Consider the following 13722-nt stretch of genomic DNA (forward strand, 5'->3'; position numbering starts at 1 on the left):
TTTTACATAGAGACTGTCCAGTTTAACCAATGTACATGGCAGAGGGGCATTGCTTGCACATGATGGCATATATCACATTGGTAGATGTGCAGGTGAACGAGCCTCTGATAGTGTGGCTGATGTTATTAGGCCCTGTGATGGTGTCCCCTGAATAGATATGTGGGTTATTAAGTCAGCATAGTGGGTGAGTTACGTAGGCGGGAGTAACATTTTAGTGTGGACACTTACAGAGTTAGGTCGACATAAGCTGCCTCTCATTGACCTAACTCTGTGGTATAGACCCAGCCTTGGCAATGCTGCTCTCCTGATTGGGGCGGGGCGGGGCAGGACGGGGTGGGGTGGGGGGTGGTTACAGTTTCAGAGCAAACACTTAAATATGACCTTATAAACTGGGATATAGATATAAGCGAGATGAATGCATGCAGTGACTCACAAGCATTTCATAAAGTGTAAACACATTTTTATAACTTTAATACCTATTTTAACAAGACTAACATACAGGTGAGCCAGACTGGTGTCCAGCTATGCATATGTCAGTGTTCAGTGTGTCCTAGGGGCCTTGGCATGAGCTGGCACCTGGTTTGCTAGCATCACTGCATGGTCTAATGGCTAGGGCACCACCAGCTTGGGGGACAGTTTTTATGCCTTAATTCCCCATCAGTAAAAAGGGGACCATAGCACTTAACTTCCTCAGAGAGGTGAGTGTGAGGTGCTCAGATACCATTGTAATGGGGCTATATAAATAGAGTGAGAGCGAGTGATTCATTATACCAGTGGTTTTCAACTTTTATTCATTTGCAGACCCCTAATAGATTTCAGATGGAGGTACAGACCCCTTTGGAAACATTAGACATAGTCTGCAGTCCTCCAGGTGTCTGCGGACCACAGGTTGAAAACCACTGCATTATACAATCAGGTTACATTTCCTTAGCACTATTCATCCTGCGTGCTAAATGAGACAGGGGTCCTGTGGGGTGAAAGGGCGGGGGGGGGCGGGGAATCAGTGTGTGATGATGTAATTAAAGACTGTATCATAATGTATATGCACAAGGAGACAGAATTAAGTTGCACAGACAGCTTTAATTCTGGCATTTCTTAATTGTCAAGCTCTTGACTTTGCTGCCTACGTAACTTTTTTTAAGATCCATTTTTAAAATGTAGTAATACGCAGATGTATACAACATCACTACATGTGGTAGCATGAGGAAGGACTTTGTATCCTGACTTCTTTCAAAGCACTTAGCTCATGCTACACTGCATTATTTGTGAGTGATAAAGATATATGTTCTATACCAAAATGCTACATTAAAAGAACGTTAGTCGAGTTACAAAGCCAAGCACTCAAAAGAAGTTGGGAAGTGCTCAAATTAATGTTGCCATGGAAGAAAGTAGTGGGCAAGCTTCATCTGTGCACTATGACACCATCCACATGCTGAAATCACATTGCACGCCATTTGATATGAAGAAATAATGAAAACCTGGCAAGGAAGGTTGTTTTTTTTTATGTGGAGGCACTTGAGCCCTAACCAGATATGCAGAAAAATGTAGACTCATACTGTGATTCATGGCAGAGTGTAGTGAGTCTGGCTCAAACAGTGAATTTGTTCAGAAGAGGCAGCATATTAGACATCTCTCTAGCATCTGTGTGATCTTTCTTCCCTGTACCATCTGAAAATGAAATGTGAAATCCTTCTGTATTTAACATGGGTGCATCACTATTGAGCTATCTGCAATACATATCACGTGCCAATTTCTTTATTTACAGTGGAGTGGAGGAGGAATTCATTAAAAATGCTAAAGAGAATCAACTTAATTAATTAGGAAATGCTTCAGCCAAGACAAGCAGCCACCCTGCTGTGGGAAAGGGTAAAAATCTGATAGAGATTCGAACTCAGAGTGAAAGTGAAAGCATCGATTTCTTTCTCTCTGCAGGTGAATATCTTGTGCTCTAGAAAAATGGAGAAAGATAAGGCAGGGCCATTGACTAAGGGTGTCATATTCACACCAGTGCAGATGCATTATATAGGTCAGTGCTTGGATGGTATATTACATATCTATCACTTCTCATTGGCTGTTTTTCCAGTTTGACAGCAGCTTTTTGTAGAGTTGACAAAACAGGCAGGCGTGTGCATTCAATGTTTTGAAAAAGAGCACACTGCAGTCATTTTAATCCCATGGGTGCAAAAAACCAACCAACCAACCAAACAAACAAAAAAAACCAAACCAAACCAAAAAATCACCCAACAACCACCACCACAATACACAATCAGTTTGAATGTTCTTAGCCCCAAGTGTCTTAGCATTAATATATCACACTGTCACACCAACATAGTCCATGTAATAAGGTATATTGGTGTATTGTCTGTACATGCATTAAAGGCTTTTCATACTGCTTAAACTTGGTTATCAATGACTGGTACACTGCATGTAAGTGGGGATAGTAACAATAGATTAGAGACAGGGAGGGAGAATTTACTTCTACCCAATGCAGATTGAGGGAGTTGTAGATAAGGCCATTATTCTCCTTTCTGGCCTGCTCGGTGCACTTGAACAGCATATTTTGTAGTACTTTTATCTTGCTTTCATCATATTTATTTCCCCCTCTCCCAAATTCACAGCAGCGGTACTGAATGCTGGTGGTGCTATCCCAAGGGAGACATTTTAAGTTAATTAGTTTGGACATCAAGCACCATCCAACTTTGAAGTATTTGGGGTACAAAGCAGTTGCAACTACCTGAATACATCTAAATAACACATGTTCCACTTTCTGTGGGTGACACTGATAAAAATGTCCCTACTCCATTGAGTCTTGCTCTTTGGGCTAAACTGGTTTCATTTGCACTAAACATGTAGTGAGGCACCTGATTGTTGCAGAAACTGGAAGAAAAAAAAATAAAGACAAGGACAAACATGCTTCCTCTTAAGCATGTTTAGATATGGCTGCCAACCAATCAAGTATTGTTTTGATAATTTTGGGGCCAAATTTTCTGCATGTGCAAAATAATGCAATTGCCAGAGCTGGTCAGGAATTTTTTCATTATAAGGGGGGGTTTTTTGGTGGAAAATGCTATTTCATTAAAACTAACTTATTGTGGGAAAGGTCAATGTTGATAAATTTTCTCTTCTGAAAAACATTTGGAACAAAGTTTTGAAATTGTCAAATGGCACATTTGGAGACTTTCTGAATGAAGATGTCCATTTTTCAGTTCAAAAGACCACCTCCTTTTTGAAGTTTAAAATTGATTCTCCACTCCAGGGATTTTGTCTACATATACCAAATGCCCTATGGTACTCTACAAATAAAATTGATAATGAGCCACATTTTGCTCTCCATTTCACCAGTGAAAAGAAAGAGGTAAAAAGAGGAGAGAGATAAAGGGAGGGTAGAAAGTAGGATATTTGCTCTGTTTTCACAATAATCCTGATAGAATTTGTCGTTCTTGCTGTATGTAATTTGCTGACTTTGTATAATCCCAAAATAAATAAATGTACAGTTTGTCCAAAGCATGCTGAGTGGTTGATTGAACTAGCAAATAGGCCTTGATGGAGAAACTCTTACTTAGTGCGTGATAAATGGATAAAAATACTGTATGTAGAAGTTTTTATTCACCATAACTGAAGGGCTTGACTACACAAGATACAAAGCAATGGAGAATCAATTACACCTGTGCAAAGTGACTGCAATGTAGCAACATTCACATACTTGGGCAGCACCATCAGCCAGGACGGTGGAACAAGCCAGGATATTTGGAACAAAATCAGTAAAGCCAGGAACACCTTCAGGAGCTTAAATACAGTCTGGAAATCAACAAAATACAACATCAAAACCAAACTCAAAATTTATCAGAGCTGAGTACTTTCAACACTACTTTATAGTGCAGAATGCTGGGGAATGAAAAAGTATGACTTATCCAAACTGCCTTCATTCCATACAACCTGCCTCAGAAAAATCCTCCTTATCTTTTGGCCCTGAACAGTCTCAAACCAACATCTATTGACACAGTGCAGCCAAGAGGATCCGAGCACCATCATTGCCAGGAGATTAGAGATGGATCGGTCATGTGCTTCGGATGGAAACTGATTCCATCACCAGAGTAGCAATAAGATGGACACCTGAAAGCAAGCGAAAATGAGGCTGCTGGAAAACAACATGGCAAAGAGCTGTGGAAGCCAAGCTGAAAAATCTGGGGTACAGCTGGTGAACCATTGAAAGACTTGCCAGAAACAGACAGGAGTGGAGGAGCTTCGTTAGTGCCCTAAAATCCAGAGGTGTAATAGGAACATGATGGTGATGATGAAAGTGACTGCAGAAGGGTAGTTAAATGTTTTCATATTATTCCATTATACTTGACTGGTGAAGGACCTGAGGTGGAGACTTTAAATTACCTGAGCAGATTGCTGTTTGGGGGCGAGTTTGGCCCCTGGTGAAAATTAGAGAAGTCTCAGGACTGCTTTAACTTCTGCCCTGTTGCACTGGCTGCTAAAGGACTGTTCCAGCTGATGGGATTCACTGGAGAGCTTTTGGGCTCTAGATATTCTTTCATCCTCAGGCATATCCCTGATCTGACCTCTATGCTGGTGGAGCAAGAGTGGGTGGTATAGCGCTACCCTATGCCATTGAGGGGATTCTCTCTACACTGGGCGAATAAATTAAGACTCCCATGAGCAAGATACTTAAGTATATGCCTAATTTTAAGCATGACTTCAACAGGACTACTGATGTAGTTAAAGTTACTCATAGGCTTGGATCAACCAAATTGCACTTGCCCGGGGACCCCATCTCAGGGGGGCCCTGGCCACTGAGGGGAGATATACCCGTCTGGGGCCAGGGTATCATGTTGTGAGAAGAGGGCCCCATCTGCACAGTGGGCCAGAGTCAACAGCCCAGAAAGGGGAGCTGAACCAGCCCCGTGGGACAGGAGCCACTGCAGGGTGGGCTCCTTATCCTCACCCCCTAAGATTTGCCAGGGACAGGACCTGTTCTCCCTCCCCCCCCCTCCCTCCCTCCCAGGGCTTCCCATCCCTGGGGACAGGGAGTGTGGAAGCAGGAGGGAGAAATCACCATAGTTTTGTGGGGCCCCTAAATTCTTTAATCTGGTACTGGTTAGGTGTGTACTTAAGTACTGCCTATGCTGGCTTTGTGGAGCTGCTTTCCATCGGTGGCTCCTGATTTGGCAGTGTTTGGCAGCCACTTAGCACAGCTGTACATGATTACACAAAGGGCAAGGCAGTGGAGAAGCAGGCCAGAAGTGATTTGTTGATTAGTTATGTATGATTTTTTGTGTGTATTCTTGTTCTTAACATGTTAAATACAAATGCACTGGGAAAAATAAAAAAGAGAAATAAAAGTTTGTAAATTGTCCTTAAGTATTTGTTCTGAGTTCCCTCCAGAATAGCCAGAGGAAAAGGAGAGAATGAGACTGTAGTGAAGAAACAATGCCACAGCTGTATCTACTATACTTCCTGATGTGGTTAAGAGACAGAGCAGCAAGTACATTATTAGTTTCCACTGTTTCACTGAATGAACAACAAAGTCAGTTTTGCAGAGTGGCCCAAAGGGGCGCACACAAAACTTATATCCGTTCTCAACCTGCCCATCGTTTCTGTAGAAGTGATCTGTATCACAGTTTCACAGCAACTGCACCTGGGCTTCCCCTCTGTGGTCACTTTCAGGCTTCTACCTCCCAGCCATCACCTCTCTTGAGCAGAGACCCCTGCCTCACTCCTTCCTGACTGGGGAATCTTTAAGGCTGCAGAGTTCTCTGCCTACACCTCCAGCAAGCCAGACTGTCTAAACAGCCCAAGACTGCTTTTTGCTTTCTCTCTGAAGCCTATGAACAGCGCAATTGCCAGCAGTTACAAATTACCACACTGCTCTTTCTAAGCAACTTCATTTATTCTTGAGGTGAAAGCATTACACAGTAAGCATATTACAAACAATAAGATAACCTACATGCATGCTAACAACCTTACTAGAGGCCACCCCAACTCCATCCTTGGGTAGGTGTCAGTCCTTCAAATCCACAGCTGGGTTTTCCCTCTGGTTAGAAGTTCATACCAGGACCTAGTCTGGGCAATTTAGCTGTTTCTTCATATAGCTTGGACTTTTGATCTTCAGGCACAGGAACAGGTAACCAGCAGACAGTCACTTTCTCCTAAGGGCATAGCTTCAACTGGCTAGGTTTTTGCATAACTAGAGGTGGGGACTTTGACTTAACCTCTCGCTAGGGGTTCCCCAGAAAATTCATTTAAGATTTATTGTCCCCAAAGTCCATTCTTGTCTGGCACATTTTCAATATAGTCCTGTTAACTCCCAGGCCTCAATCTGTCATATCTCCCTCCTAGAGAGGTTATATACAATCCTGGCCTACAATAATACATAAACTTTTAATTTAATACAGCTGACTCCAAAGAAACAAACTTATTTCAATAAGGTTTTTCAAAGGATATGACAGGACTTGCTATAGCTGTCACACTCTGAACTATAGATTATCAATAGCGAGGCAGAAGGGAGCAGTTTTTAAAGGTATTTAGGCACCTAAAGATATAGATAGGTGCTGAGTGGTATTTTGAAAGTACTTATGTACCTATGGGCATTAGTTGCCTAGGCACTTTTAAAATTTCCAATAGGCACCTGTCTGCGTCTTTAGGTACCTAATTGCCTTGAAAAATCTGGTTCTAGATCCTTACAGGAAGACTTCAATATTACTATTCCATCCAATCCATTTTTAGCGATGCCACCCATCCCACAGGGGTAGCGCAGATTTTCGTGGGTCGGTTTCTGTAAGGACTAATTTGCCATGCCTTCATGAGAGAATTCCAAATGTATTTCTGGTAGGATCTTATTTAATGCAAACTAACAACAGTGTTCTCCAAGGACTAGCTCCAAACTCTATCGATGACTAATACCACTACAGTGGCATAGGCTTTTACTCTAAAATACAGTGGGATTTTTCATTATGACTTTCAAAACCATCTTGAAATTGCCCCAAATTACTGAATTGGCTGGGAGCTCCCACTTCTGCTGGTGAAGGAGGTAGGGGAGGGAATTTGAATCTATGACAACTGTCCATCGTCTCTGCTACCACAGTGGGAGAACAAACCAATCCTGGACGGTGGGGACTTAAGCAGCCACTTGCAGTGCTTCTTTCTCAGAGCAGTCCTGGGGATGGTTTTTGTGTGCGTAAAGCAGTTCTCTAAAACATTTTTTGCTAACAAGTAGCTAGCCCGGGGATGCTGGGACCCCTGTTGTTGGCGGTGGTGGGGTGGCTAGTGGCTGATTTTTGGCAGTGGGAGAGAGTGGCTGTGTTTTGGGGTGGGGGGAGAGTAGCTGGGTTCTTCTGCATTTTGAAGGTGGCAACCCAAAGGGAGCCCGCATCTCCCTCAGCTCAGCCCAAACTCGGGGGGAGGGGCAGCGCTACCGGTAGGGGTTTTCTCAGGGCGAGCCCGCCAGCAGGTCGCCGGCAGCCCCTGCGAACAGAGCCGGGCTTTGCATCGCAGCGCCGATCCGCAAGTGGAGCAGGCAGCTGCATGAGCAGAGCGGAGCCATGCTTCCGCTCGGGATCAGCTGACGAGTGAGGAAGTAGCAGCTGCAGCTGCTGAGCCCTTAATAGAGGCAGAGAAAGAAGAGCTGAGTGACTGACCCCCTCTCCCCCAAAAGCACAGCCCCACTGACTGAACCCAAGCCCTGCAGCTAGCTACAGTTCCCCCTGTCCCAAGAGGGTTGTAGCTGAGGGGGCATAGCCCAGGCCGTGTGTAGTGTGCAGAGATGGCAGGGGTCGTGGGAAATGGAGCTCAAGTAAGTGTCTGTGTCCAGCTGTTTGCAAACCCAGCAGTAGCACTTTTGGCGGGTCTTTCCTTTCTCTTCTGCAGCGTGCGTGTGTCTGGGTCCGTCTCTTCAGGGCATGCTTTATTTATAGCTGGAGATAGCCCCGTGTCTGGGGAAGTCTTTACTTGTCTTCCCCCCCGCAAAGAGCTCGATTTATTTATTCATTTCTGCTGCCTCTTATTGGGCAGAGAATTGCCCCTCTTCCACACCTTGTCTTTCCTTTAATGTGGAGAGTCTGTCTGTCTGGTGGGGGTACCAGGCCTGCCTGGCTATTTTTCAGTAACTTTAAAAAACAAAACAAAACAAAAAACACCCTATCCCTCCTTAGTTGCAATTAATGGTGCAAAGGGCATGTGGGGGCTGGGAGGAACTATTCTAGAGAGGTTAAAGGTGAATCAAACCTTTGGAGTCTAGTTTTTACTTGTTCAGTGTCCAGGCAGGTTAAGTTACTGGAGGGGGGGGGAAATTGCTTTAGCCACTTGCTTTTTCTGGGGTTAGACTCATGAAGTTTACCTTCACTTTATACTCTAATAAAACTTATCATTTACTTTAAATAAACTCTTATGAACCTAATTGCCTGCCCAGGTGTAAATACAAAATGGTTTTACTCCTGAGAGGTTGTTAGTATGTTTCTCTTACATGAAAGACCCATAATTTACAAATGCTACAAACTCCAGATTCTCCCCCTGCCCCTCCATTCGGTAGTGCATTGTTTCTTTAATTGTTATATTTACAATAGATATGTTTTTAAATGTGTTTCCATGGGGAGCACTTAGCATGTGTTTCCGATCGGATGTTGTTCATGCAATGGCAGGTGAAAATTGTGTTTGTTTAAATAAATCACATCACATGCAGCTGTTGTAAAATTAAGACAGTGGATTATTGCTTCTAAAGATAGTTTACTGGCCACACCTATAAAGTTCTTAAGTATAATTATTAACCACTTCAGTGCAGCTGTATGTTTTTCTGAGGCTTTCCCACAGTCTGTCAGTATATAGATATACAACATGTATCCATAGTGCATACAACATTTGAAAAGGAAATGGTACTAAGGCAACAAAAGGGAAATAACTTTTATTGTGTGTTGTGTCTCTGTAAAACCACTGTTACTTGTCATTTTACCTGAAAAGGAAGCTTCCCTTTCTGCGGCTTGTGTCAGGCTTTGTAATGGTATATTGTCCCGAGAGCTTAAGAGTTGGGAATGAGTTTATGGAGTTTTTCAGATAATAGAAAAGCCTATAAATAAATAGGTCATGGGTTCAGTTTCACCCAGGTTGGTAGTGTTTGAATGTCGTTAGCTTGTGAGGGCATCTTTTGACATCTTCAGTTGGTGTAAATTGTCATCTTCTCCATTAGCTTCAGTGACAATTTACATCTGTTGAGAGAAACCACTACCACCTTTGTCTTCAGTGGGACCCAGACTGTCAGCCAGGTTTTGAATGCGTCACGGAGAGTGAATAGTCCTTTGACCTTTTCGAGGATGAGGTGTACAAAGAACATAAATTCTACCGCAGGGGCTGTGTGCATGGAGAGAGAAAGCTTATATTATTATTTATGATATGTATAATTTTTTATGGATGATTAGAGGGCTCTCCTGTTCTTAAATCACTAATCTCTTTAAAGAATAAGTGAAAAAGGGGGGGGGGAATGACTAAAATGTGGTCACTATACTTACTTTTAGCAGAGAAACACATGTTCTTCATATGTATAATGTCACTTGCTTATGGGGAGACTTTCAAAGGGGAGTAAGGAACCCAACTTCCATTGCTTTTCTGTGGGAGTTGGGCACCAAACTCACCCCTTTAGCTTTAAATCTCCCACTTAAGAATTATTGTCTTTTTTTTTTTTGTCTATGACCTTTTAAAAAACAAAACCAAACACCTTTTATATGAAAGTACTGCATCATTGTACCAAGAGTGCTTCACGGCTAAACGTTTCTTTAATAGGATCATTCCTTTACAGATATTTTAGTTAAGCGAATTCCATGTATTGCTTCTAGAAATGGTGATTATGCAGGCAATTGGTTAACTTTGCAGCCGTTGTAAGAAACGGCTTCTGTGGTCATTGTGGTGTGCTGTGGCATGGAATGGATGATTCCTTCTGCCCTAGAGGCTGACAATATCCCTTCTAAACTAAATATTTTCTTAATTTGAATGTGTTCCGAGTGGTATGAAGTTTGTTTCAAAACATGACTCTCTTTCAGACATTGCATATTAACTACAATGTATTTTTAGTATCTGATTCTCTCTTCAGGATACTCAATTAACAGGAGAACATATGGGCTTCTAGCAGTATTCAGGATAATGCTCAACTGACTAGTAACACTCTCCAGATGTATATTTCTATGGCAGTGAGAGTGCATCAGTCTTAGTATGTATCATCTTTAAATTTTATGAAAAATCCTATTTGGAAACATTCTTCCTGGAATGAATGACATTGTATTGAGTGTAACCACACTGCTCACAATGCAAAGTCATTGTAAAATGGTCACATTAAAGGTAACTTGCGTCATACTCTTCAGTACAGAAACTATGTGAGGAAAGAGGGGCAAGTGAAGCTAGTGACGGCTACAATGTCAATTTAAAATGTGTGTTTAAAAAACCCCAAATTCTTCCCTAATTTATCAATAACTATAATGGTGTGAAACATTCACAATAAAACCTGAACTCACACGCAACCCACCTTATTTGGGGTTTTGTTATAAACTTTCTAAACTTGGTCCAGGTTGGTTACCCCATATAGGGCACCAAACAGCTGTCAGACAGTAACAACTTTTTTGGATATAACCAACCCTGGTTTTGGTTTGAACTAGAACAACTAGGTATGGAAGGCTCTGGACCCAATTACTGATCCTCGGCATCTTCCAGTCTCCTCAACCTTGTTGGTCTATAGGATATCTGGAGAGCAGTTTTATCAATGATAAAAAGCAGTCTTATATCCAAAAGAGCCAAGGAATGAGACTTGGTCATTATGGTGCTCCACTATATCTAGGTATTGCAGTGGGCTGGACAGCCGCTATATATTTCAATATCTATGAGCAATGGTAATGTTGAGGGACCAGTACTTGAAGGTTGATCCTTACGATGAAGGAAGTGGGGATGGGAGATTTGGCAGGGACAATAGCTTGTATTGCTTCCTGGTAAATTGCTTTGAGCTGGAAGTAAAAACAATTCTGGAGAAATCTTATTAATACATTACTGGCATTACCATAGCACCTGGGAGTTCTAGTGATGGATGAGGATCCTATTGTCTAGGTGTTGCCCTTCTCCATAAGCAGTTTAATCTATAGTAGTACTATGTTAATCTGGATTCTTATAGTGAATGTCAATACCGCCTTTCGAGTGGTTTAAAGTCTTTTCGGGAAGCATTCTTCCCCTGATGTTGAGTCCTGCTGCAATGTGTGGCACTCAGGTTGGGCAGACTCTGATAGGCAACTAAAATTAAGTTGAGGGAGGGGGAAGGGAAATTCACTTTTTCAGTAAGGAGTTGTAATTTAAAAAAAAATTTTTTTTTAATGCAAGAAACTGCTTCCACTGTGAATATGGTGAATGGTCCAGAATTCACTTTTATGTCTTGGGTATGGAACTTCACCCTTGCCCTGAAAAGCTAGTGGAAATGTAAGAAATTTCACCTGCAATCAGATTTGTGAATAACTTTTTAGAAAGCAAAAATTGAAAGTTTTTTGTACAGGTCTGTGAACCAAAGTTTCCTGGGGATAATACTTTATAAAGGTGCTTGGAGGCTTTAATTAATGTTCTTAAATTCTTGGTAAGACACTATGTTAATAATATAATACTTTGCACTAGCATAATGTGAGCAGAATGTGTTGTCTTTACCCAGGATAGATTTGACTAGGATACCGAAGTTTAAGATCCCTTCTGTTTTAGAAAGAATGCCGGATGATCCTGAAGGTAGTACAAATACTCAGGAGTTCACCATTCTTGAGGTATCTTGCTCCCGCCCTGCAAAAAATGACTGGGAGAGGAAGGGCAGAGTCTAAATGACATGCATTCCCATTAATTTTAGGAACCCATCTGGTTACCAATACGTAGGCTCCACCAATACAGAGGCTAAAGAATATGGAAGTGTCACCACGCTTTGGGAGCATGCACTTGGCCTAGTCAGAGAGAGGTCAAGAGTAAAATCTTCAGATGGGTTGAGCAAATTAGACCTTTAGTGATTTGCCTGAGGCCACACAGTGAATTGATGCCAGAGCTGGGATTAAAATAGAGATCTTCTGACTCTGGGTCTTTTACCGTGTCCACTAGGTTTGACACCACCAAATTCCTCTTTTATTTCTACTACTGAAATTATCCTTCACTTGCTGTCCTGATCTCTTCTGTGATCTTGGTGGCAAAATTGTAGTGTACATTTCACCTCAGAGGTGGCTGCGTTTCAGTGGTGGATTGACTCGATCATCTATTTATTAAAATATCTGTGCATACGCATGTATCTTGTAAAGAGCTTTATGGTCCTTTGGGATGAAAGGCATTATACAAGTAAGACATATGCATGTAAGAGATTTTATTTATTTATCTGTTTGTTTATTTTGACGAGGGCTTCCAATATTTCTAAGTCATTAGGATGTCAGCTATCCAAAGAAATCCCTTTTCTTCCTCCTCCTTGTAGTTGTGAAAGGCAAGTCTTTGTCTTGGTACTAGAATTTATTGCAAGAGCCATGATGAAAGATGTCATGTGAAGAAGAGGGAAGAAATTGCTAGGCTGAACTTTAAGGTCTCTATTTTTCAGCTCATGTATTAAAGTAAAAATTACTTCACTGTAGTCAGCTATCTTTCTCAGTTGCAGTTACTGAATAAGAATGAATTAAAGGGGATGCAATATTGTATTATCAGATTGAAGTTGTTTTAAGGGATTTGTAAAGGTGAAGAATACATTGGCAAGTTGTCCTTTAGGGTCGATTATATTTCAGAGAACATATTATCAAAACAGAACATGAATTACTTTTGTTATTAATTTGTTCCTTATCTGGAATTTGAATGGTTTGGCATTTTGTAGACCAACTGTAAAGGGGACTGTAACTTAGCATTTATATCACTTACAATTAAATATTGTGATGCCCAACTAAGCAGCAAGTTGTCATAAAAGGTAGGATTCCAGCAGTGCAAATCTTATAAATGTCAGCTTTTATTTTTTTCATAATTCTATTGATTTTTAGTAGCTAGTCAGGGTTACCATTTCCCCTGTGTAAGTGGCTTACTGGAGAGATGATCCAGCATAGATCTAGAATTCATTACAGCTAATGTATGGCATTCCTGTTTTATTTTAGTGGGGATTCTTGGAAGAAATAAGACCTAAGACTTCAACCACAATTTTTGGAGTGTAGCAGGATATACAAACATTGCCATCCGACCGTGTGGGAGTATTGTGGAGGTATCATCGGCCAGTTCATCCTGGCTCAGAGACAAATCCTAGTAGCCTACACGCTTTGCTACCAACAGTTTCCGTAAAAAAAAATATATATGATAAACAAGGGCGTGGTGTTGTCTGAACACAGGACTGTGAAGCAGGAACTTCTGAGGGTTTAGCTTTGTTTTGGAGCTGATTTGCTATGATGTTAGCTTCCTTGGCTTTTCTGATGTTTCCAAGTTATACAGATAGGGATAATATCTGCCTCATAGAGGAGATGTGAAAACTGACTGACTGTACAGTGCTTTGGAGATTCTGGCCTAAATTCTCAGAAGTAACTAATGATTTTAGGTCAGGCACCCAAAAGGTGATGAACCGAGATGTATCAAAGGGCTTAGAAAACTTAGAGCTGATTTTCAGAAGGCTCAATCTTAGGTGCCTCAAATTGGGCACCCAAAAATCCTTATTCACTTTTGACCAATTAGGTCAAATAATTAATGGGAGTGCAAAATATGATAAATTACTAA

The 13722-nt window shown here is 41.5% G+C and overlaps 1 protein-coding gene across 1 annotated transcript in view; it reads left to right on the forward strand.

The window, feature by feature from the left end:
* Positions 1-7714: 7714 nt before the first annotated feature.
* Positions 7715-13722, forward strand: part of LRMDA (leucine rich melanocyte differentiation associated) — a 937287-nt gene continuing 931279 nt past the window's right edge. Inside the window, exon 1 of the mRNA XM_074958646.1 lies at positions 7715-7798. Within this exon, the coding sequence (XP_074814747.1) occupies positions 7769-7798 (30 nt within the window). The 5' untranslated portion in view covers positions 7715-7768. The remainder of the gene's footprint in view (positions 7799-13722) is intronic.

The sequence above is a fragment of the Natator depressus genome, chromosome 7, assembly GCF_965152275.1.
Source record: "Natator depressus isolate rNatDep1 chromosome 7, rNatDep2.hap1, whole genome shotgun sequence".
NCBI classification, from domain to species: domain Eukaryota; kingdom Metazoa; phylum Chordata; order Testudines; family Cheloniidae; genus Natator; species Natator depressus.